The sequence below is a fragment of the Polypterus senegalus genome, chromosome 8 (assembly GCF_016835505.1).
Source record: "Polypterus senegalus isolate Bchr_013 chromosome 8, ASM1683550v1, whole genome shotgun sequence".
Taxonomy (NCBI): Eukaryota; Metazoa; Chordata; class Cladistia; order Polypteriformes; family Polypteridae; genus Polypterus; species Polypterus senegalus.
Window position 1 is genome coordinate 66,595,291 of NC_053161.1, and position 27,084 is coordinate 66,622,374.

Consider the following 27,084-nt stretch of genomic DNA (forward strand, 5'->3'; position numbering starts at 1 on the left):
TGACACACTTCTGCTGAGTAATTCATTGGCTGAAAGTACTCAGTGTCAGGGAGATGCAAAGAAAACACTCTTAGGTTATCTTGGGTTAATTTTCAGCTTTGAGCTAGTATATTGAAAATGAGTAAGGAGTTATGTGTGCATGTGTTCAGTTGTGATATTTTATATTTGAAAAGCAGTTACTCCTTGTGATACTGTCTCAAACTAACAAGTTAAAATATGCTCATATGAAGCTGATTTAGAGATTCCAACTGAACTTCACCAGACAATGTTAAAGATGTGGCAAGAAAATTAGAGTGCCTGTTGAAAACAATCACACAGGCATAGGAGGTTGTGTAAATGCGACATACACAGTGCCAGGATTTGAATCTAGTTTTCAGGAGGTTGGGGACAGCAGTAAAATTAACCATTGTGCTGCCCATTCATACAGTAGGTATATTGTATATGGGAGTTCAACCTGTTGTACTAGAATGCTTAGACAAATCACGTTTTACAAAAAAAAGCTTAATAAGTAAATTTAACAACAGTATACTTATATAAATTTAATATAAAACTGTTTTTTTGACATACAGTATCACTTTATAGTTGCATTTGACTGCTCTGTATTGAGAGCCATCAGTGTTAGTTTGAATTCAGTGACAAAATGTGTAGAAAGAAGAAATACAGAGTGCATTATTGGTACTACAGTTTACTACAGGAGTATGCTTTAAACTTGCTAAGACGTGTAGCTATTGCCTTAGCTAAAGTGATTAGTTAGCAATTAAAATCTTAAAACTGATCTTGGTCAGATCTTAGATTTGCTTCCAGTGCTTATCAAATGTTTCCCCTTTATTCAGCAACATGGAAAATGCATACATTACTAAAAGACACTCAGCATTTCAGTTGTACACACATACAGTAGATAGTGCTGTGCAGAACTCTGCCAATGTAATATTTTACACATACATCTTTTGTTTATTTCAGATGCTAGTCAGTTAGTCTGACACGCTCTTTATATGAATCGTAGGTTCATCTCAAATGCCATTACCAAACTGTCACTCATAAGCATTACAAATAGGTTATGATGTGAGGAGAGGTTTGAAAATTCTACCCCTGGTGATAGAAGCATTGTGCACTGGTGGCCTAACTACATACTCCATCTTATTTCTGCTGTGATCACTCTTCACATCACTATTCACTACCTCTAAAACACAGAACAGTCTGGGGTTAAGTCTAGTGGTAGCACTGCCTCTAAATTCACTTTGATTTATTGTCATGATGCCTTACATTATAATACAAGATATTTATTGATAATGGAAACGTTCAGCGACAGTATAGTGCATAAATGTATACATGCATCATATATTAGATAACCAATGTAACAAACAGGCAACACAAGGAATTGAGCTGCAAAGGGTCTGTAATATTGAATGTGAAAATTGATTGGTAGTGCAGGTGCTATTAAAAATGAAGTCTTGATAACAGTTCAAGCAGATAATGATATGCGAGTAACCATTTTAATGGCCAGGGACTAGAAACTGCATTTGTAAGCAAGTAGTTTATTACTGGGGTAGGTGGTCTGAAATGTTGGGAAATGCTTTTCCTATCCTGTCTTCAATAAATGTCCTTTGTAAGGGCTTGGCTATAGTGAAAAAATGGACTGTTCCATTTTGCACTGTCTACATGACTTTGTGATCTGCTACAGTACAGTTGACAAACAGACAATGATGCAGAAAGCCAGTATGCTTTAAATCTGTAAAGGTCTGTGAGGCCTGAAAGGACGGATTGGCATTGTTAAGCCTCCTTGCGGAACTAAAGAGCGATCATCAGTGGTGCTTATTATTTACATCAGTGTAAGCAGTCATATAGCTTCTCCACGTGTTTTTAAATGGAAAGATCCTTTTGAGATATTGTGCACGTTATGTATTAAAAGTAACTAATTTTGGTCTATATTTAATAATATGCAGTAGTGTTTGTTTATATGTCATTAATCATCATTTTCCATTGTTAAATGTGGTGTTGGACCAAACTACAAATTCTTGGTCAAAGCCAAGGTTCAGAAAAAATGATCAGGATACATTTTTTTTCAGTTACTCTTTACACATTTGTTTTGTGCCATTGCATAAGGCTCAAATTAAAATCAGTTTCACTTTTGATTTATGGTTTTCAATGAAATTGAATTATGAAACTGTAATGTGATGCAAAACCAATTTATTATTGAAGTGTGTCTTTAAAAAAAAAAATAACTTTGAAAAAAGGCAAATAAATAAAAATAAATAATATGTGAGTGTACTTTGCTTCTCAGGGTGCTTTGTCTATTTTTTGGCTTGGAGGTTGTGCAGGTCCACATTTTCTTTTAACCACAACTTGTTTAAATAGCTTTTCATTTGTGTCCCTTCTCCGTTCCTTTGTCCATTTGCTTTTCCTTTCATAAAAGCATTTTGATTTCTCCCAGTATGACACTAGTACTCATTTCTCATTATAAAATAATAAGTACAATCCTCAAAATATGACATCCACACCTTACAGTATAATGTGGTGTGAGGTGTTACCCATTCCCTTTGGAACAGGAAATGTTGGAAAGTGCCTTCCACAACCTGTGGAGGAGAACAACATAAGCATTGTTACACATTCGGCCAAAAGAGTTCCAATTTTTACTAATTCAGCTGAATGCTGATTGTGTTGTTTTTTGCTATATTAGGACAAATTTATTTAGTGGTTAAGAATTATGCGGCACCTAGTTAAAATAATACACACAAGGAGAGACATTTTTATGCACTAGTTTGGAATAGAAATTCTTGAAAAACATTATGTCAATTTAAATTGTAGTTGATTTTTGGGACTAATCAGAGTAAAGATTTCCCATAATGCTGCCCTTGATTTCATCAGTAAAAGTATTATATAAAGTTTTTTTTAGAATATTTTAAATAGATTTTTATAGCACATATATTCCATAAGGACTGGTGAAGCAGATGTGCACAGGAGCTGCTACTTGGCAGCTCCCCCGGGTTGCTCTGGCTCCACGAATTCCTGACGGGCTTAATGGGATTTGGAGTTAAGGGCAGCCTTGTTGGGTTTCATGGATGCCACCAGGGGATGCACCCTTCAACAGCCATCTCCCATTGTCATTTCTATAAGGAGGAGTCCGCTGGCCATCCCTCATATAGCGAACAGGGTGAGGAAAATGTATAAAACAAACATTTACTCTAGTATCGCTCTTCATTCTTTACAGTGTGTTTTATTTAGGATGTGTTAATATTCAATGCCATGTTTAATTGTATGGCCCTAGTTCCTATTTATAATTATTATTTCTGTTGCGTGCCCTCTAATATTACAAGGTGCTTTAAAGTATCTCTTCTTTCTGAAGTCTTTTTTAACATAACGATTCCTGTGCTCCATGGGATAACAAGAGATCACTTTTTAAAATTTTAAATTGCCTGTGGATCCTATAAAATTATATTTCCTTTTGAGTTGTATTGTAATCAGCACAAATTGTTCATATTTTCAGTAGTTGCCTAGCTCTTTTCCAAGGTTGAAAATTTCTTAGCTATGTATTTTAACAGTGTGCCTGTCATGCAAATATTTAAGGCAAATTCAAAAATAGGCTATGCAAACCAAGAAGAGAAAGGCAAAAAATGGACAAAAGGAGTTAAAAGCAACAGAACTGTTTCATAAATGTCTGATAAAAAGTACATTGTACAAACAAAAGTGCTACATGGGCTTGTCTAAGCACACCCCATGAACCCTAGATAGATTTAGAGGTGGAGGCAGGAGTAAACGTTTGAGGCACTATTTGTTTATAGAATGGAGCAGATACTAAACAAAAAACCCTATTAAATAATAGGAAAACATTTATTAGAGATGCTTTCCTAAATAGGCACTTTGTTTCTGTCAAAGTGAGGGGCTTCTATTCTTCTTTAGTCCATGTCAAATTTTGTGACTTTTCCATTGACCCAGTCAGTAACATGTTCCTGTGAAAACAGTCATGTAATGTGACATGCCCAGTGACTCTCCTGTCTCATTTTTGGCCACAATAATCAGTGCAGCATAGCTGGCGGCAACAACAACATTTATTTATATAGTACATTTTCATACAAAAAAAAATGTAGCTCAAAGTGCTTTACAAAATGAAGAATAGAAAAATAGAAGACACAATAAAAATAAGTCAACATTAAATAACATAGAATAAGTAAGGTCCGATGGCCAGGGTGGACAGAAAAAACAAAAAAAAAACTCCAGAGACTGGAGAAAAAAAATAAAATCTGTAGGGATTCTCTAGCCCACAGGGACACATAAAAGTCCATTGTACCATTAAAATCCATTCAAAGGTAATTCAGTTCCTCATTCATAAAATTCCATTGACTTTTATGCATTTTGCTGAGTTCCTCAAAGTTTCCGAACATATCCCCGATTTCTCTTAAGCAAAGCGAACTCAATGGGGTTCACTCATTATTACTTGTCATGTGTAGTGTAGAGGTTGCATTGATATTTTGACTTGATAGCAAGAAACTGGTATGTCTTCTCTTCAATGATACCTGTGCCACAACAGTAACTTCTAGCCAGATACAGACATCAGTGTTAGAGATCTCAGGGACAAGTGTGGGAAGTTTTGTTTTGGAAAGATTGGACTATTTCACATGATTACAGGAAAAGCTTTTATAGATCTAGTGCAGGAATGAACATGGGAGCTAGCCATGGTCATTCTGATGCTGAAAGTGTGCTACCTGATCATATTGCCATCTTCTGGATGTATAAAGAGATCAGCCATAAAGAGGCAGATAAATGGCAGGGATTAAGTCTGATGTTATTTTGCAGATGATCGGTGAAATTTGGACTGACAGTAACTGACAGTTGCTCTACCACTATATCACAGTGGAATACAGGCTTTACCATGGTTTATGTTCCATGCCAAAGGAGCAAAAACTGGTGGTAACATACAGAGAGAGAGTGAATTACAGTGACAACTCGTGTCTGAGTTTAGTTTTGAAGCTGCTGTTGTGAGTCACTGATCAAGAATAAAACATCATTGCTATACTTGACTTGTCTGCATGTATACTAACTTCATTGACCTGTCTGCTAGGACCATATATAAAATGTTGTGTTCAAGCATGCCCCTGATCACACAGAATGGAGATCTATTGTCCCAGAAATTTCAGAAACTTTGCAGGCTGCGAAAGTACGAATGGAATGAGTGAAACAAACGGATCTGGTTAGTTACCTTAGGGTCAATTAATGATTTGCATACCATGCTTTGGGAAAAGCTGAAGAGCTGGGAAGAGCCAAAGAATCAATAACATATCCCATAATGTCCTAGAATTCTGTGATAAACTTGCTCATATGGGGCTGTAGTGCAATCGGTACCTTAACCTCAACGTGTTTGTAGTGAGGCATGAGAGGCTTAAGCATTGCTGCAAACCTGCACAGATAGCAATTATCAAACTGTTATGAGTAAGAGACATCATGGCTGGCTAAACTGATAGTTAATATGGATCCGGTGCCTATTGTTGTTCTATTCTTATGGCCTGAATTCTGCCAGCTCTGCATGCAATCTCACACTGAAAGTAAAGATGTTTACTAAAAGACCAGGCATTGAACAGTTCGCAACACATGGTAAACCATTCTGTGAACCCAGTGCCAAGTGAAGGATGGCAGTAGTGGCAAAGTTTGAAGAATGGGTGAACATCTGAATGAAACTGGAGATGAAGTTCAAACAATACATCAGTTACAATCACATCATTAAAGATTAGAAGGATGTGTTTGGATGGTAGAAAAGTCATAGAAGAACTTTCCCCTTGCTTTCCACAGTGTGTTCACCATCCCTTCAGGTAGCAGCAGCAGTAAGGACTTAAGTCAATAGTCGGCAGCTGTTGACCAAAGAAAATCAGCCTTGAAATTGTCCATGGTAGACGTAGGTAGAGCCAGACTTCAATTGATGAAGGGCATCTTAACTATAAATTGTTGTGGATTATAAGTCAGATGGAATGTAAAACAAGTAGAGTTTTTGTACAGTCTAGCTGTGTCAGTTTCACTGGTTAATTTCAAAGGTTATTGACAACTATTGTTTCTTTTTGAAGTCTGGCAGTTGGTGTAGTATTAGTGCTTGATTGCTAGTACTAACCTGTTACACAAATGGATTTGCTTATGTTAGGCTGCAGAAGATAGCAAAAAACCATGCCTGCATGCATTTGCTTTGCTTTTAGTGCTTTCTTTGTAGGCCTGTTATGGTTATTATCTGCTTCCCCATTTTACAAAGAATTACAGATTTAATTAATACCAGTTTTTCCCCAGCGCTTGGCACTTTCTGTCTATCAACTCTAGCACACAACAGCCGAGCAAAGCATTGTAAAACCATGAGTGTGAAAATTTATCTTTGTGCATGTGCCTCTCCATGTGCACTGAGAAGAAAAGAGATTGACCAATTTTGAATTTGGATTGTGTTAAGTTTTGAAATTTGGTAGTACTGCTCATGCTTTTGACAGGTCAAGTCTCAAGGGTTCATCAAAATTGCAATAGTTGTGTGGTTATAGAGGGCTGAGGACTCTTGTGGCAGCATCAGGGATGAGGCTCACATGAATGTACATCCATAATCAATCTATTTCTTCTGCTATTTCAGCTAAGGACATGACAAAAATTATTAAAATGCCTTCACAACGATGTTACTGCCTTTACTCCACCTTACTTAGGTAAGAAGAAAAATCTATACGGTTGTTTGCAAACTAACTAGCTATTAGGATTAGTTTATCACAAAGTTGTAGAAATTGATTTTCACTAATGCTCTTGACAGATAGTAAACTGGTAAATGAAAGTCAGTTGTCCTTTAAAATTTGCATATGGCTGATAAGGAGGTGGTTCCCATTTTCTGATCAACAGTTTCCTTCCAAAACGGGCAGGGCAGTTAATGAGCACCAAGTAACTAACATGTTTCTATGTATATTACATGCAGTTGCCTTTCGAAACAAACTAATCTCTTGGCAGGATGTGCTAATGTAATACTTTTAGAAGGATGCACCTTGCAGGTTCTGTATGATCAGCATTCCTCCTTTAGCACTTTGAACTGAAAAGAAAAAAAGCTTTTTAAAATTCAGTATCTGGCTTAGTACTTGCAGCCATCTTCAACTTCAACTTCAAACCCATCTTCACCATATTTTCATATATCAAACAACTACTGTTTTGGAAACTCCTTATAATTAACTTTTCTCTTCCCATAGTTAAAAAAAACCTAATCTGCTCTGCATGATCACTTCACTAATGCTTTTACTGACACAATAGTAAAATTCAGCACAGTCTGTACAGTGTTTTGTGGTCTTTTGCAGATTCACTGGCAGTGAATAAATTATTTTTTTAATCTCTTCACTGATGAAGTTAGTAGTGGGGATTTTGGCCAAAAATCTAAATCATACTACTGTATAATTTAATACTATGTTCTAACAGTAACAGTGAACACTAATGATCTGTCAAAATGCTTGTTAATGCTCTGCTACTCAAATAGAAACAACAGCAGGTGTTTGTCCTTCCTCAACTGATTACAATTGTGCATTTTTTTCTTTTCTTAATCACTCCTTTGCCTTATAGTTTGTACTGTCACCACTGCTGTTCCTGCTGCCAAGTAAATACAGCACAAGATATGACTTCCCATTTACGTTGACTCTCCAATCAGGGTGAACTGCACATCCCTTTTGGTAATATTCTTAAAGGGGTTGACTCCATAGAAGAATACATTATCTTTAAGGAAGAAATACACCAACAGAAAATTATATTTCTTATTTCCTTATACATTATACATTTTTACCATACCGATTTTTTTTTTTTCTTTTAATGAAATTCATACCAGAAGAAATATACTGCCAAATCTTAGACGAGGTTAATGTTAGGGCTGAGTGATATGGTTCAAAATTCAAATCACGATATTTTTGGACCAAATGTCGATATACAATATACATGGATAGTTTTGCCTATCAAGTTTTACTCAAAAAGAAGTCACACAGTTATATTGTTCTTATATTTAATTATTTTGATCTAATTGCACAGTAATAACTTTATATGATTTACTTTATAATAGTACAGGCATAAACAACATATACACATTATCACAAGAAACTTACATCAACATTAACAGAAGAAAACCAATTTTCTGAATGTACTTGGGTAGTATAGGAGTAGGTGCTTTAACTAATTTGGTAGATTTGCCATAAAATAAAATTAAAAAGAGCATATTTGAACATTTTTATTTTTAAATTATGTTTTGTAAACAAATAAACCACGGCAAGAACAAGCATTTAAGCAACTTCACAAATTTTGTGCAAGAAATACAAATCTATCAACTGCTTCTGGCTTTAAAGGTGCCCTGTGGCCATTCACTATGTTGCCCCCTATGCTAAATGCTTTTTCTGAGGGTGAACTAGTGCATGTATGCAGAGATATTTTTTGCAAGGTGGCTTCCACCAAGCAAGTGGGTTTGTCTCAGTGTCAATCGTGGCTCCTTTCAGGTATATATTGAAAGGTCAGTTTAAGTTTTAGCTCTGTGAGGCAATTTGGATGTAGATGTTGGCCTCTTAAATAAACTACCAAGGCTTTGCTTCTTTTTTTGGCTGTGGTGTTGCTTCAGCTGCTTCTGCAGGTCCCACAGCTAGGCCAGGCTGGGTACCAGTCTCATCATGGTGAAGGGCCTCCTCTTCAGACACAACTCTTTGATCTTTGATCTTTTAAACAATGGATCCATAAAAGAAGCAGTGCCCAGTAGTTGTTGGGTGGCAGAGTCATTAAATCTCTCCCTTAGATAATCAAGAATTTTGGTCTTAATTGACATAGTAAGCTCTGTGTCCTCCTGCTGGTGGGCCAAGATGCTGGTTTGAAAAAGCTGTAACATAGGCTTAATATTGTGCCAAAGGACTGAGTAGAGAGCACACCTGTAAGTTCTGGGAGAGACTGGAGAACTCAGTTGACTCCAAAACATTAATGCCCTGCCAAGTGGGGGCAAGATGTCTGGTTGTCTTGTCAGATGAGAGAACTTGGGTGATGGCCCGCTTTTGTTTCAGCTTTCTCTGGACCATTGCCGCCCTTGATTCCCATCTTGTAGGGGATTCTGTTATGAGCTGATGGAAAGGCAGATTTAGCTCTTTCCCTGCTGCTGTCAGATCCCTTCTCTTTTTCCAGCTCATGGAAAAACTTTCAACAATTCTCTTGCATACTCCAATGGCCCGTTCAATGTTGGGATCTCTCATGCTTCTCTCTAAAACAAAACACAAATTGCAGTTCTATTCATTATTTACATTATTATTATTTAATTTAAAATATTTCTGATACACACACAGGCATGCACACACACAAACGGTGACCAAAGCACTGTAGTCTCTTCCATTTGTTCAAATCAGTTACGTTGACAGCGTTGTCTGTGGTAATGCAAACTTGTTGTGCATTGTCTAATTTCCATGCTTTAAGCACATCTCTGAGCCCCAGCACAATCGTTTCTCTGATATAGTCCAGTCTCCCAGTTCTCAATAAAATCAACCTGTTAAGCTCATGAGCGGTTGCATGGTATGATTAGTCCACAGATCGGATGTGTGAAGCTGATTCAAAATTTTCTCCTTCACCACATCATATGGGTTGGGCAGCGCTTCTTTGATAAAGTATTTATGACTGTTAAGGACATATTTGGGATCAGTCATCTTCAGTAGTTTCTGAAATTCATGATTTTCGACAGTAGCAATAGGAACCATATCATTTTCAATGTGATATGTTATGGCATCAGTGAATACCTTCCATTTGGGCTTTGTCTTTTCATATAGTATTCAACGAGAAAGTGTTGCTGTCACTGAACAGAAGCTGTTGAAGTTACAAAGTATGAAGAATGTATTAAACGTGTTTTGTTTTCAAATGATTGAATAGGTTTGATGTGTTGCCAGTCTTCGTTCCTTTTTCACTCTTGCAAAGTTTGCATATAACTGTCTTTTGTTCTGTATCATTCTGTCTGAAGCCAAACCATTTCCAAATAATGGACGTCATATTTGTACCTTTTTTTGGCACCAAATGATCGCAGACAGCACTAGCCACTTCTACCTCAATAGTTTGAACTATTGTTGCTAAGCAGGAGATGGGCTTTAGTCACAATGCCCACATTTTACACCAAAGGATATGAGTGATGTCATTTTGATTACATCACTGATCATGACTGCTACATAAAGCAACAGTGACTGAACAGTGGCATTCTACTCCAGACATTGAGAATAAGCTGTCTTGGTTGGGGGTCCTTGATTCCAAAGCACTTTTTTTTCTTTCATTATTTAAAATACCTGCATACATCCCCACCTCATTACTGCCCTCCATCCTGCCCCAACTCATGTAAACTACTGTATGTACAATAATGACAACAATGTTAAAGCAATGATGAAGTGGAATGGAGTTGCTGTGCCTGCCCGTAAATCCCAACTGTTCTATTCAAACTGATGTATACTGTACATCTGAACCAACCTATATTTCCAAACAGAGGTATCTCACTATATACAAAGAGTGAAAAATTGAAGGGTGTCTGAAAACTTTCCGTACGCACTGAATCTATATGCTAGTCTATCTGGCATCCTACAAAAACGTATCCATTGCTTACAACTTATTCATAATTCTGCTCCCAAGAAAATAATCTGTTCTAAATCCACTGAATATATTGTACAGTACCTATTCTCTCTGAACTTCACTGACTCCCTGTTAACTACAGAATATGATACAAAATACTGCTCTTAACCTTTAAAGCTCTCCACAACCTTGCTCCTCCCTACCTCACTGATCTCCTACATACTTACACTCCCTCTCGCTCACTGAGATCCACATCTGCAGCTCTACTTTCTGTACCACACATCAAACTCTGTTCTATGGGAGCTTGAGCATTCTCTCATAATGCTCCTCAACTCTGGAATTCTCTTCCCTCTCATATTTGTCAGCTTGATTCAATATCAAAAGCAAGGGAACGATGACAGCACCAGAACTCTGCTCACATCGCGTCACTTCGTACCTCAAGCCGCAAGTAGTAAGTCTGTAATAAGCGGAATACCGCTACGCTTTGCACTCATGGGACGGAAGGACAATCCCGAACGCTTTTTTATAGTAGATTATTGTACTGTACATTTAATTGCACACAACCACTAACCTATGAAGGCACAACCTCAGTAGGAGAGTCTTCAGAGGTAGTGCAGTATCTTCAGCAGGTGCGTTGTTGTCTTCAGTGAAGAAGTACTAGGCAGTGGGTGTCTGGGTGCGCGGCTGAAGAACATCTTGATAGGCAGTTGCTGGCACTGTCTTTTCATATGCATGAGGAGGCTTTTGTAGGGTATTGCCATCTTTAATCATATCCAAGAGTTTCACCTTCTCCTGGATAGTAAGCATCTTCCTCCGGCGCTTAGTTTTATTGTCAGAAGGCTTAGAAAAAGCAGCACGTTTAGGAGCCATCGTAGGGCTTAGATAAAAGTTCTCAGAAAGAGCATGCGTAGTGACGTAAGCGTGTATGAGAAAAAAATCGCGATAGAGTGAAGCCGCGAAAGTCGAAGCGTAACATAGCGAGGGATTACTGTATTTTATACTAACCAACCCACAGCGTACCATACGCCGCATAATCAGGCTGTTTTTTTTAATGATTTTTAAGCACAGGCAGAAAATGAACATTTGAAAAATCGGTAATGTAATAAATCAGCAAGAAAAGCAACATTGTAACAATGCACGGAACGAACAAACACACAATCGTCTGTGACTGAAAACTGGCGGACCGCCATCGCGCCTTCTCCTCCCAGATGGAGGGATGGGGGTGGATGCCGCTCAGGCACGGTGGGTGGAACGGGAGGAGAGGAGGACGACGTCCATTCCGCCCCCTCCGTCATGCTAGTCTGCTGATTTCTCATTCAGTATGCACTGCCTGCTCATGTGCCCACCTCCAACTCGTCACTTGAGTTGTTGTCGTCTTTGCACAGTCCAGATTCACCTGTGACTCACGTAGACTTTTCATTACTCTGTGCGGTTTTGGCTGCTTTTCTATATATAATCCACCAAGACACCCGACCACGGTAGTAGCGAAGTGGGATGGGGGTGTGTACAAAGGGTAGAGACATAGTCAGTGGGAGCATATGAGTCGCAATTAGTGGGAATTCCACGGTTTGCAGCACAAATGGGGCTTACCCACGCCTCTTTGCACCGAGCAGACACACGCTCAATCTCATGCATAATTATTTATTGAATGCTAAACAGTTCTGGAAAGACACGGTTGTCTAAAATGGGTTGGTGTGAGAATACAACAGTAAATGAATAAAAAGATGGAACTCTGGAGAGAGCAAAATACAACACAATAGTGAACCCGCGGCATAACAAACGCCACATAATTATTTATTGATGGTTGAACACTTCTGGAAAGACACAGTTGTCTAAAAAGGGATAGTTTGAGGATACAACAGAAAGTGAATGAAAAGATGGAACTCTGGAGAGAGCAACATATAATTGTCCGTGAGTGAAGAAGACGCATGTTTGTCGCGGATGCGAATTGCTGTATGTGGCGTGTAAAACAGTTTGCTATGGTGTACGCGGACGTGCGGCGTAACCGAAAACTCGGTTTTTAAAGACTGCTTACCTAATTGTGTTTTAACCTCAGTTGTAAAGGATTGTTTTAAGGATCTCATGGGATACCCCTCGCAAACCGTTTTACACGCTGCATATGGCGATTCACCTCCGTGAGAAACATGCCTCTATGAACAGTCAACGTGGCTCGGAGGTGCATGTGGCCTGTACAACAGATGAATATAAATGACGCCGTTTTTTCTGTGTCGTCGCGTCCGAGTTGGTGGGCGTGGCTCTGCGAGTTGTCGTCGTATCCAGTGGTCTTGGAATTGGTGGGCGTGGCTCCTTCCTGCATGTGCCATAGGTGTCTTACTTGTCGGCGGCTTAGTGAATCCACGCCCCTTCCGGTGTGCTTTCCATGGGTGTCTTGCCTTAGTGAATTATATATATAGATAGTGAAAGAAAAAAAAGTTCTTTGCAGTCCAGAACCCCCAACCAAGACTTGCGATATATGCTTCTTACAGAAATAAAAATAATCCAAGTACATAATTTGGACACCTATGGGGATCTGTAACCAACCTATTTTGCACTGTAAATAATCAATAAGAACTGAAAATGAACTGGTAATTGTAATAATGGGACAGAAACAGGGTTCTTCGCATACGCTGTTTACTCAGAACTAGAAACTCAAAATCATAATCCATTAGAAAAATCATAACCTAGGCAGAGCTGCAAAGACAGTCCATCAGAAGACAGGTTGGGAAGGTAAACAATGGAGCAGAAACACTGGAGTTTATCTTGGGAAACCCGAGAACAAAACAACAAGTGGGAGATTATACAGATCATACAGACAAACTAGGGAATTAAATCGCTCAAACATTTTGCACAAATACTTCACAAATGCACAGGCAGCTACTTATAAAGTGATTATATCTAGTTATAAAGTGTGCTGTTTAACCAGCTGCAGATTGCATTGGTGCTCCTGACTGCAACACACTGTATGTTATATTTAACATTTGTTCTTTTTTATACAATGTTAGATTTTTAAGGCTGCTTTATGACAATTATGGCAGAGTGGTGGCTCTTAGGCTTGGGATCTGCACTGGCAATTGGAAGGTTGCCGGTTTGAATCCTGTAAAATGCCAAAAGTGACTCTGCTCTGTTGGGCCCTTGAGCAAGGCCCTTAACCTGCAATTGCTCCATCTTGGGTATGACGTTAATCTGCATCCGCCCCTGCATGTAGACCCTCCAATCTGCAGGGAAAAACTTAGTGGTTGGTGGCAGAATTGGCACTCCAGCCACCATAAAAAAAATCTCGCACTGCTCCACTCCAACAGAACTAGTGTGGTGCTGAGGTATCACCCATTGCATGGCTGCACTCGTGTCCTAATCTGGGACCCTGAGTTGGTTTGTCATGTGTTGGGTGCGGCAATGCACTGTATCAGTGTGTGCTCCTAACCTCTCTCTCTCTTTATGACAATACCTGTTTAAAGTGGTGCAGTGCAATGGAAAAGAGGGAAATAAAGACAGTGTTTAGGATGCAACCCAATCTGCAGAAATCTGCAGAATTATGCACTACAAGCTGTGCTTGGTGAACCTATTAAATAAATATATCATGATAGTTTTATTTTCAAATGATGCATTAAAAAGTTTTGTTCATATTGTGGCACTTGATATATTGCCCAGGTCTAGTTAATGTAGCCCACTATTTCTTAAACTGTGAGTCACAACTCAAATTAGTTTGCAGACATATTTGAGATGGGTCATCACATGATTATGTAGTAAAATTAATTGAGTTTGTCTAAGTGAGATTTTGTAATATTACACCGTCTATTTATCGCAGTAGTGTGCAAGACATAACCTAAAAACAAGCCCATTCACACACCATAGAGAGCTTTCATTTCTATGGTATGAAAATATCCCCCACAATACTGACCTGTCAAACAGTCAAACTGAAAGGAATGCCGGTAAAGAAACATAAGAAAGGGAGAGACAGAGGAATAAATGATACAAAAAGCTTGTGAGGCGAAGAGACCATGGTACTTGTTTGAAATAAAAATAAGGGTGCTGCCCAAGGATTTATTGATTTCTGTGGTGTTGTTGGGGTTAAATAAGTATGGTGGGGGATGCACGTAGTGCATTGGCAGTGTTCTACGCTAAATGCAGTTTCAGTGGTCATGTACAACTGGTTGGTGCTTCATAACATGTTTGCTGTTATGGCATGTGCTGAATCTGCAGTATGTGACTGCAGTTAACCCCAGTGGTTTAGTTTAGTGCATGGACTGAACGGATTAGGGGTAGGTGTTTTAGGAAGAAGTCCCGTGGGTGTTGACTTTGCTGTGCCAGATTTTGCCACAATTCATTACAAATTTCTTTAATAGGTTGGGTGTGAAAATCTCATCTGACCTACAAGACTAACATTAGACACCTTTCCTACTGTATTTATGTTAACGTTTTGGTATGTACATGGTTCTGTTACATATAATAACTAGGGCTGCTGTTGGATTAAAACATTGAATCATAATTCATCGCACAATTAGAATTTTTAATCAAAATTAACTATACTAATTGCAATTTATCTTATTTCCTTCAAGCTTATTAATATATTTATAGGTTGGGAGCATGTGCTAATAGCGCGTTGCCACACCCACTCCACAACGAACCACCTGGATTGGGACCCAAGTGCAGCAGGTGACACCTCAGCACTACACTGGAACAGTGAGGTATTTTATGGTGGCTTAAGTGCCAATCCTGCCACCAAACCCCACGATTTCCCAGTAAGTTGGAGGACCTGCTTGCAGAAAGCAGAAATACTTCAGTGATTAATTTCTAATACAAAACAGTTTGAATAATCATAATTTATTATTAAATAATCATTTAACAATGAAGCTCTCTCTTTGGCCTACCAGTCCCTTTGTGATTACTGAGCTCATCAGTACGCTCTTTCTTCTCAATTCTTTCTTTTTTGTTAACCAGTTGGCCTAGGTCATTCTGACTTTCATTATACAGAAACTGATTACCATCAGACCTAACTATTTGATTTGCTCGTTTCTGTCTTCCAACTGTGGCTTTCAAGAGGTTTATGTTTCTCCAATGGCCCATCCTAGGAGTTTTTTGATTTCCTCTCCTCCATATCAGCTGGTCAAACAATTAAATTCAGTGATCAAGAACTTCATGTCCTCAATCAACTGAAACTGTTATGTACTATTTTATTTGCTTTTGTATCTTTTCATTAACTTTAATTACATCAAACTGTTTCTACTCATTGGGTTGCCATGTACATATACTGTACATAGGTGAAAGTAGATATATACTGTATATATTTATTTATATATGTGTTAATTAGATCTGGTTGTTCTTTTGTCAACCTTAATGTATACATATTTTAATTAGAATACCCTTTTCTGATAAGAGTGAAGATTTGTTTTGCACTTTAGTGGTTAAATTTTACTTAACAAAACACGGTTGCTTTTGTATTTAGTATACTTACATTTATTAGAAATTTTCATAGTATTAATTAATGATAATAATCCAAGTAAATGTGGTATATCTTTGTTTTTATTGATTAATCTGTGGAAAGTACCTTGAGTTGCATGTAATTGTATGATAAGGTGCTGTATAAATAGTTATTATTAATTATATTCCAGAAAGTTGATTTAGGTAATCCTTAAGTTTTACTGATATCTCTAATGGTTTTATTCTTGTTTTTCTTGCCTCATAATGGCTTCTTTGACTTTTATTGGCACAGCTCTGATTTTTATGTTGAACAATACAGACTACAGACTGAAAAGGGTAAAAGCAAACCTAGATATCTCATGAATGTAATGAAACACACCTGAGTAATGACAAAGCACCAATTGTGCCAAACGTTATGGTGCCCTGAAATGGGAGGACTGTGTGTAAAAAGTGCCTTGATTTCTACATGATGTGAACAAAATGTATGCAAATACCCTAAAACTTAAAGCCAGCAATGTACACTTTAATAACGTCTGAATTGTTTGATTTGTAATTTTAAAGACTGGAGAAGAGGGCTAAATTAAGGAAAATGTGTCTTTGTCCAAAACATTATGGAAAGCACTGTATGTATTATACATCTGGCTTCAGCAGTACTAGTCTAGTGTCCACTGGTGTACTGGTGCAGATTTAGTATATATCCTTCATGTGATATGTTTTGAAACAGTCACAAAAGCATAGCTTGACATCACAATCAGGACAGTAGGAGTATGTTTTTTTACATACTTTTTTATAATATTTTTTTTCTGAGAGGGTATAGTGTCAGTGATTGATCTGTACAAGCAATGCCACATATTGTGAAATTGTAGGCTACCATAGCGCTTAAGGCTTAGTGACTTCTACATTTCAACTGTTGCAAACAACAGTTGTTGCATTGTGAACAGTGCTTATGGAGCTAATGTCTTTCTAGCAGTCATTTTGCCACACACCTACTTGCACCATGTTGAACCTTCAGGCAACCAAATTCACCAGGCATATCATAGCAGTTCAGTCTTATGGTGCTGTATGCATTAGTTTCACTATCTAAATGAATGTCTGATGTACAATTCACATTGTAATCACTGTCGCTTGATTCAGTTTTAATTTGTTATAAGAGTAGCTTTGCAGCTTCTTGTTTACATGCCATTGTGTTTTGGTCGAAGGCTCCACCCCATTTTTGAATATTGATGAGTTACAGTAGAGTGTATGAGGTGGCCAACACAGGTCAAAATAGAACCGTGACAAGCGAATAATTGTTGGGACAACAGCTGGGTTTTCCCGCTTAATTCTCTGCTCTTCTCCTTTCAACTTAAACAAGTGCTTTCTGGCAACAATAGGCAGCTCTCTGGAGGCAGTCAGGTTTCTTATAACAGGAGGTCCAGAAGGCTAATTTCCCTCACTGAGTGGCTTCTCTGAGCTGTGGAGAGAAAAGGAGACAACACAATTAGCAACAGTGCCCCCTATCACCCTGGTGGGTTAACACATACCTCAAGTGAACCAGCAAGGAGATCTTTGGATGTGCATTTATGACAATGCCCACCCCTTAGCTTGTCCATAAAGGTATGAGCAGATCTCGCTGTGAGGTTATGGGCCCGGGATCAGTGTTTGCATGAAGGGAGCCTTGCCAGTGGACTACTTTGAAATTATAGGGTTCCAGTGCTAGGAACCACCGGGTGATCTGGGGATTGGAGTTACGATGGGTCAACAGCCACTGCAGGACAGTGTGATCTGTCTGTGATCTCTCACGAGGGCAAACTCCCATCCCAGGATCTAGTAGTGAAACTGCTCAGATACATGATGGGGTGTTTATCTCTGTTGACGACTTAGCTCAACACGACACCAAAGCTGGTGTCCAAGACATCAGTCTGGAGAAGAAAGGGATGAGAAAAGTTAGGGGACAACAATATTGGAGCGGCCATAATGGCTGTTTTGAAGTCACTAAATGTGTAATTGAACGTCACCGCATTGGGGTTTTGTTGGTCACACAGGTGAGAGCAGCAGCCTTCTTGGAGAAACTGGGGACAAACCTCCAGTAGTACCCCACCAGTCCCAGGAAAGCCTGTACCTGCCTCTTCGTTTGCAGCCAAGGACAGTCATGAACAGCAGCAACTTTGGATCACTGGGGTTTGACATGTCCTCCCCCTACCACATAGCCTAAATAGTTAACTCCAAAATAACACTTCCGCTGCTCTGTGGATGGTATGGAGGACCTCTGTGATGTGGAGTAAGTGTTCTGCCCAGGTGATGGAATAGACAACGATGTCATAAAGATATGTAGCATTATACAATACAATACAATATAATACAATTTATTTTTGTATAGCCCAAAATCACACAAGAAGTGCCACAATGGGCTTTAACAGGCCTTGCCTCTTGACAGCAAAGCCTTGACTCTCTAAGAAAACTCCCAAAAAAACCCTTGTAGGGAAAAATGGAAGAAACCTTGGGAAAGGCAATTCAAAGAGAGACCCCTTTCCAGGTAGGTTGAGCGTGCAGTGGGTGTCAAAAAAGAAGGGGGTCAATACAATACAATGCACAAAACAGAACAAATCCTCAAACAGTATCAAAATAAAAATTTTACAATTACGGAGCAGAATTTAACAGTAGCTGATATCACATAATATGATTTGGATTTGCTTAGAGTCCTGGAGACCTCACCCATCAAGCTGCCTCCCCCATTTGGCCATTCCACAGCAGAAACAGCACTGGGCCAGCCAATCCAATGAAAGGACCCTTCTACCCCACGATTCCTGCGATCCTCCATCAGGGATGATTTTACCTTAGGTAGGCAAAACAGCTTGGCAGGTGGGCCATGGCACCAACTGTCACATTTGAGAAGAGAAACAGAATAGGTGAGGGTTAGTAACAAATTATATCATGTTACTTATGTTTTAGTGCTAATGTCTAACAACAGAGATGCAGTATGTACAGTTAATCAGCAGCTCTAGTCAGGATATGCTAAACTGAAGTAGTTCAGCAGGGATTTAAAAGCTGAGACTGAATGAAGGGGCATCTCTTATAGTAGCAGGCAGACCATTCCACAGTTTAGGGGCCCTGTAACTAAAAGCTCGACCTCCCGCTGTTATTTTATCAATCCTTGGAATCATAAGCAGACCAGCATCTTGAGATCTTAATGTGCGCTCTGGTTTGTAAGTCATGATAAGTTCAGACAAGTAAGCCGGACCTTGGCCATTTAATGCTTTATATGTTAAAAGGAGGATTTTGAAATCTGCCCTGAACTTAACCAGGAGCCAGTGTAAAGATTTAAGAACTGGAGTTATGTGTTTGTATTTTTTTGTTCTTGTAATAATTCTTGCAGCAGCATTTTGGATTAACAGGAGGCTGTATAAAGAACAGTTTGAACATCCAGTGAACACCGCATTGCAGTAGTCAATCCTACTAGAAATAAATGCATGCATTAATTTCTCAGAATCCTGTTTGTTTAGAAAGCGCCATAATTTCCCAACATTTTTAAGATGGAAGAAACATGATTTGGACAACTTTGTAATATGCGCTTTAAATGACATGCTAGAGTCAAAGATAACTCCTAGCTTGCGGGCCGATTCAGTAAAATTAATAGTGATTCCAACTGAGTTAAATGATGACAAAATATTGTTGTGATCAGTGTCATTCCCTCCAACAATTAACATCTCTGTTTTATCTGTATTTAAGGACAAGTAGTTCTCATCCATCCATTCCTTTAATTCGCTAACACAACAAATTAAAGACAACGTCAGAGAAACTTCATTTGATCTAAATGAAAGGTATAACTCAGTGTCATCTGCATACGAGTGAAAATTAACATTATGTTTCCTAATGATAGATCCCAGTGGAAGCATGTAAAGTGAAAACAGTAAAGGTCCCAGTACTGAGCCCTGTGGGACACCATATCTCACTTCTGTGTATAATGATGGAGTGCTGTCAGCACATTTCTGTACATATTGGAATATACATTATAGGAATTATGGGGCCAAAGCAGCCTGTCCACCAGATGCTGAAAAGTCATGGGAGTCCCTTTAAGCCCAAAGGGTAGGACACGGTACTGCCAGTGGCCACCAGGTGTACTGAATGTGGTCTTTTCTTTCACCGTGTCTTTACTGGAAGATCTGCCAGTAGACCTTCGTCATGTTGAGCGTGGACAAGATACCAGGCGCTACCCAAATGGTTCAAGAGGTCGTCCACCCATGGCATGGGGTAGTCATCATACCGGCCAACCTGGTTGAGCCGATGGAAGTCATTGTAAAATCTCCAGGAGCCGTCCAGCTTTGGGATTAATGCGATCATGCTGGACCACAGGCTGTTGCTGGGTTCAATTACTCCAAGATCCAGCTTCCCTTGTATTTAGCGTATTATCACCCTGGGTTCGGTCACAATGTCATGGGTGATCAGCTCGGTGCAACCTGGCTTGTCATGTAACACTCTGGGGACAGAAGCAATTGCAGGCTTGAGCTCTTTTCGCTGCCAGGGATTAAGAGTTTCCCCATAGTTTAATTGTTTGACTTCTGCTAACAGAGACTGGACAGGAGTGGCCGCCAAGTTCTGGAGATCATGTTTTACCCACGGTTTAGGAAAGATGATGTAGTATGCATGCTCCCTTGGATGCTGGTCAAGCTGACTGAATAAGAAGTTCACCAGCTCTTTGCGTTCTTTGATTTCATATGGCTCTTGCCAGTGGGCTAGGATCTTAGAGTGGGATGTGGGCATCAAAACCATGACCCTGTACCCTGGCAGGAACTCATGGAGCTGTGAAGCGCGGTTGTAGAGCCAGGCCTGAGAACACTGCGCTTTTTCTCCCTAATGAAGGGGCGTATTCGCATGAACTGCTCATGCAGGCCCAAAATGTACTCTAATATATTCAGAGAAGGAGGGGCCTCCTTCTCTTCCCAATTCCCTAGTACCAGGTCAAGCAAACCTCCGAGGCTGATGTCCATACAATACAGGGAGAACCCTGTCGTAGGGTACTTCTGGAAAGGCAAACAAGACCAGGGGTAGGAGTTTGTCCCAGTCTCTCCTGTCTGCTTGGACCACTTTCCTCAACATTTGATTAAGGGTTTGATTAAACTGTTCCACTAGACCATTCGTCTGGGGGTGATATACAGATGTCTTAAGGTGTGTGATCCTCAGCAATCGAGCGACATCCCTGAAAGTTAGTGACGTGATAGGCATCTCCTGGTCGGTCAGGACTTCTTTGGGGATGCTGACTCACTTGAACAACACTATAAGTTCTTGGACAATTATTTTTGAGTTAGCCATTCTCAAGGAAATTGCTTCTGAGTATTGGGGAGCGTATTCCACCAGTACAAGAATGTACTTGTGGCCTCGGCTGGAAGGTTTAAGTGGATCAACAATGTCTATGCTGATCTGCTCAGATGGGATGTCAATTAATGGGAGTGAGATGAGGTTTGGCAAGGTCCCGGTGAGGTATCTGGGTTAACTGACACTTAGGGCAGGAAAAAAGCACCGGACCTCGTGATGTACTCCTGACTAATAGAAGCACACTGTAACAAGCTCCTAGGTATTGTCAGTGCTGATGTGAGCCCATAATGAATGGGTGTGAGCCAGCTTGCAAATTTCACGGTGGTATGCCCGTGAGATGAGGAGCTGTCTATTGGATTCCCATTGGTGATATACCACCCGATACAACAGATAATTTTTCAGGACGAAGGTAGGACCCGATGACATGGAAGCAGGGGTGGGGTAGCCATTTATGGCTGAGACTGCATTTCTCATGTGCTTCAATGAATCGCTGTTCCGCTTCTCTTGTTTAAAGGATGTGGGCAGGGAGCAGAAGCAAAGCTGCAGGGAGGCAAGCAGATCAGGGGCACTTTCTGCTGGCTGGGATCCCGTTCGGTCATCCCCGATTCGAAGGGGCCCTCCGTTGGGTCTAGGTCTGCCCAGTCATATTGGGTGGAAACCACTTTTACCTTCTCTTTTGGATGACTGGGATGCTCTTAGGGTTGGGGAATCCCCTTCCATTACTTGGCTCCTTGGTCTGGGCAGGCATGGTGAATTCTGGCTGGAGTTTCTTTGTGGCAAGTCCCTCCCTAGTATTGTGACACATGGAGGTGCTGACAGGACCACCACGCACATTTGTCAGAGCAGGCCCTGCACCTAAATCTACCAGTTTTCCGGTCTCTCTGCTCTCCATCAATACAGGTCAGACCTGTGTGTGTATTTCTTGGGATTTACTATTCCTATCATGGCTGGCTTTTGCCTTGTACCTGTGGTGCTGGGAAAGATTTGGGTCTCATTATCAGCTTTTGGATTAAGTAATTCAGAAAATATATGGATGGGGTTGTATAACTATGATTTATGCAGACTACTATCAATAAAGCATAATGAGCCTATTGTTATACATGTTTATTGTGCACATGAATTTTATACTCAATTCCTCATAACCAACATTTCAGTGCATGTTGAAAAACTTCAGTTCAGTTGCTGTGTAATGCTTCTTCTTGGCCTGGAGCTCATACATGTTTTTTACTGTTGATATTGGTTGTGCTGTTTGTTGATGAACTGTTTAGTAACTAGTTCATGTCTAGTGTAGTACAGTATTGATATTGGTAAAGTTGGTCACATTGGCTCATTTATTGCCATTCCTCAGATGCAGTTGTAGCATAATGTATTTTGTCATCTTATTACTCTATGAATGATTTTAAACGGTTCTGGTATTTACCACCATTTTTTATAAGGAAGCAGCTGTGGAACACGAGTGACTAGCAGAATCCAAAGAATAGTTGTGGTGCCCACCCGGTATTCTGTTTAATGTGAGCAACAAAACAACAAATAAACAGGTTCTTTTTGCTAAGGGTCTGTCTGTAAAGCTCTGTGCTGTAGGAGGCTCATGTCAAGACTGAGACACCTCCTTCCTGGAATGGCTGCCTTTATATTGTCAGACTGTAAAGGGCGGGACATCTCAGAGTGCTGATGGCCGGATCAGTCGCCCGCATGGGGCATCTTCTTGGAGCTACAGAGGGAAGAGACGAGACTGTTAATGACAGCACCCCTTCTTATCCTGGAGTGGTATCACATGTCTGAGGCGAGTAGGTGATCCACTGACACACATGTGTGACACAGCTTAAGGGACTGCTCCACCAAAAAATGTATTTTTTTTCAGCTGTTCTTAATACATGTAGGCTACAGAGCTGGCTGATGAAAAGTTTTCTGAATGCCATGTTTTTGCAGAGAATGAAGGTAAAAACAGCAATGGCAAACAATATCAAAATGATCATGGAAAAAGTCCCAAATTACTTCTATTTACACATGTATTTTCACTAAAATAGTGTTAAAAAAACAACCTCCAGAAAAAGCCCTTGACCACGAGAGAAGTTTTTTTTTTCTTTATTTCGCCTTATACAATTTCTTGGGGTCAGAGTGCAGGGTCAGCCATTGTACAGTGTCTCTGGAGCAATTGAAGGTTAAGGGCCCTGCTTAAGGGCCCAGCAGAGTAGAATCTCTTTTGCCAGTGACGGGGATTTGAACCAGCAACCTTCGGGATACCAGTGCAGATCCTTTGCCTCAGAGCCACCATTATGCCCTTCAAAAGAAGCAACACATTTCTTTCACTATCTTCAAATCAGAAACTTTGTTAAACAGAACCTGCTCAATTTTCCTCACCTCCCACCTGCCTCTATGCAGGCAAAAATATTGATCAGTCTTGAGGACTCAGACAGCATTTCTGTAATATATAAAACCATTTTACAGTCCCTCCCTTTCAAAGATCCAAGAGGACAGTGGGGAAAAGGATATCTCAATCAATATTTCAGAAAAGGAGTGGAAAGTAGTAATGCAGAGAATCCACTCGAGCTCCATATGCGCAAAGCATACAATTATTCAACTCAAAATTATATATCGAGCACATCTGTCTCACTTAAATTTGCTCAAAATGTTTCCAGGGCAAGATCCAACCTGCAAACATTGCAATCAAGTTCCAGCCTCCCTGGGCCACATGTTCTGGACCTGCACCAAATTAACATCATTCTGGACCAAAATCTTTAAATGCCTACCAGACAGCCTTGGTGTTGCACTGCCTCCTAACCCATTAACAGCTGTGTTTGGTGGGCTCACAGAGGGGCTTAAAGTGGAGAAGGACAAACAAACTAATTGCCTTTACTACACTATTGGTACGTAGACTTATCTTGCTCAACTGGAATAATCCTAACTCTCCTATTCTAAATCAGTGGGTAACTGATGTTCTATACTATTGGAAATTGGAAAAAATCAAACTCTCACTTAGATGATCTGTGCAGAACTTTTTCAAAACCTGGCAGGATCTGATCAATAACATTTTAGAATAAGCTTTTAAAGCACTGAGGAAACAGATTCTCTCCCCCTTTTTCCTTGTTTTTCTCCTTTTATCATTATTCACTTATTAATTCATTTACTTACTTATTTTTACTAGCTTTAAGTTTTACTCTGCTGGCTTAGTTCTCTTTCTCAGGGGTGGGGGTGGATTTGTTTTCAGTCTTATGTTTGTAAAAATTAATTTATTTGTATGGAATGATGTGTGATTTTAATAAAACCAATAAATTCTTTGCCTGTCAAGTCTAGAGTACTCCTGGGTTTTTTATTGGCACTGCAATGGTAAATTTACTTTCTGCTTGGTGAAGCATCTTGGATAGGCAAAGTTACAAGGCAGCCTTTCCAGCTGATGTTTTCACTCACTTTTCTTTAACTTTTAATACCTGCTTGTACATCTCTCTCAGACCATGCTCTGTAATGTTAATACGATGTGAAACACAATGTTCACTAATTAGTCATTAATTGGCACCTATCTTGTAGGTGAGAGCATTTTCTGGATGTGATTTATTTTAATGGTAGTTTAGACAAAAGACATGTGTTTGGGGTGCGGTGAGAATACCTGACATTTGAATTACAGAACATGAGTAGTTTGATTTTTTTAATGGCCAATTTGATATTTGGTGTTGTTGAAGCTGTATCATCATTGAAGCCCAGGAATTTTTGATCTCCACATTTAATAAAATCATTAGATTAAAAGTGTTTCTTGCCCATCACTGCAAACATCAGGGGGTAAGTAATAGATACAAGAATTATCATTTTTGGGTGGAGTATTCATTTAAATTTAACCAAATGCTTTGGTAGTGCAAGAAGAATTTGAAAAACTGAAATTCTGTTTTTTGTAAGGGTGGCATGGTGGCGCAGTGGGTAGCGCTGCTGCCTCGCAGTTAGGAGACCTGGGTTTACTTCCCGGGTCCTCCCTGCATGGAGCTTGCATGTTCTCCCCGTGTCTGTGTGGGTTTCCTCCGGGCGCTCCGGTTTCCTCCCACAGTCCAAAGACATGAAGGTTAGGTGGATTGACGATTCTAAATTGGCCCTAGTGTGTGCTTGGTGTTTGTGTGTGTCCTTTGGTGGGTTGGCACCCTGCCCAGGATTGGTTCCTGCCTTGTGCCCTGTGTTGGCTGGGATTGGCTCCAGCAGACCCCCGTGACCCTGTAGTTAGGATTCAGCGGGTTGGAAAATGGATGAATGTTTTTTGTAAGAACACAGAAAGAATTTTTACCATACAGTAACCTGCCTACTCACAAATCCACATAAACATAAAACGTAGCATTAAAAACAGAAACCACATAAAATACTGTGATGCTGTTAGCAGAGTGATAGATACTTTGAACTGTTTGTAGTTTTCCATTTTCATTATGTTTGTAAGTGTGTCACTTTTTAGTTATCTGACAATTATGACTACTAATTTAAAATTTCTGGTTTGTATCATAACGTATTTAATTGTAACTATTCTTTTCAGCACGAGTTCACAGAAGACTATGGTTCATCTATCATTCTGTCATGGGTTGGAGATGGAACTGGAGTAAGTTTATTCTTTGTAATTTCTAAAATATGTATTTTATAAGAATTTTGACAACTGAAATAATGAAGCAGGCTTTTATATTGTCTTATGACCTTATTAAAATTACCACAATGAGCTAAAACAGCAGTATATGCTTTGGATATATCAGTATGAGGTAGTGCTGGGTGGTATGACCAAAATTCTATATCATGGTATTTTTCAAAATTGTACCGGTTTCACGGTATTCAATGGTATTTTTTCCCATGCATGAGTTAACCACATTTTCCACTGCAATTACTGCAGTCGACTGGCTAAGAATTGCCTATTCCACTTTCATGAGAGCTGTACATTGTACAAAAAAATATTTTATTGTGCACACAAGTATTGATACAGTTTTGCATGGACCCATAAAGTGATAGTTTTCAAGGGGGGTGGCACTAATGAGGCACTAATGAAGAGAAGGAATCACATTGCATGACAGTTGCAGTCAAAATATGAAACCTTTTTATTGAACAAATTTTGCAAACAACTTAAACTAATATTTTGACAACATATTGTGAACCATCCAAAGAGGCATTTAGACTTAGTAAAATATCCAGAGGTGCTTGTCAAAAGTTGTAATGCACTGAACACGTCTTAGAAAACGAATAAATAGTTAATATTTTTTGTAAACCAACTACACTTTCTGTTAATGTTAACAATCTCTGTCCACTGACACATTAATGTGACTTTTTAAACAACATTACCATCATTAAACTGCATAATATTTAAACTAATAAATAATAAAAATAAAATAAATAATAGTGCAACTTCCAGTAATAATACTGTTACTTCAAAACTTAAAGTCCAGGTACATTACACAGTATTCACCAAAATAAAATAAAACAAGTGCAACTTGGTGATGACATATACATATACATAAATAATAAAACTGCAACTTGCATATATAATGCTATTTGTGGTATATTGGGTCCACGGCTTCAAAAAAAAAAAAGTTCCGTTTTTAAATCCAGTTCACCATGTCCGTCTCCGTAGGCACGCTTGCACGACCGAGGGGGGTTGATGAGGTGATTGGGGCAAGTCGCACACGATCCTTCTCAATTGCTTCATCGGCTTACTGCGGCATGTGAATAAGGCACTGCGCCCACGGAGACGTATATTTATGGGCTGGCAGAATAGAGGAAATGAAAAAAGAAAAGATAAAACACAAGGAGGTTAAAGAAGGGAAAAGGCAGTCATGGGAGACGATCCATACACCAGGAAGAAGGCAGCATGAGCTGGGGCTC

At 39.5% G+C, this 27,084-nt stretch overlaps 1 protein-coding gene across 1 annotated transcript in view; it reads left to right on the forward strand.

The window, feature by feature from the left end:
- Nucleotides 1-27,084, forward strand: part of LOC120534003 (sortilin-like) — a 129,441-nt gene that overhangs the window by 2,337 nt on the left and 100,020 nt on the right. The window contains exon 2 of the mRNA XM_039761202.1: nt 25,757-25,819. Within this exon, the coding sequence (XP_039617136.1) occupies nt 25,757-25,819 (63 nt within the window). The remainder of the gene's footprint in view (nt 1-25,756; nt 25,820-27,084) is intronic.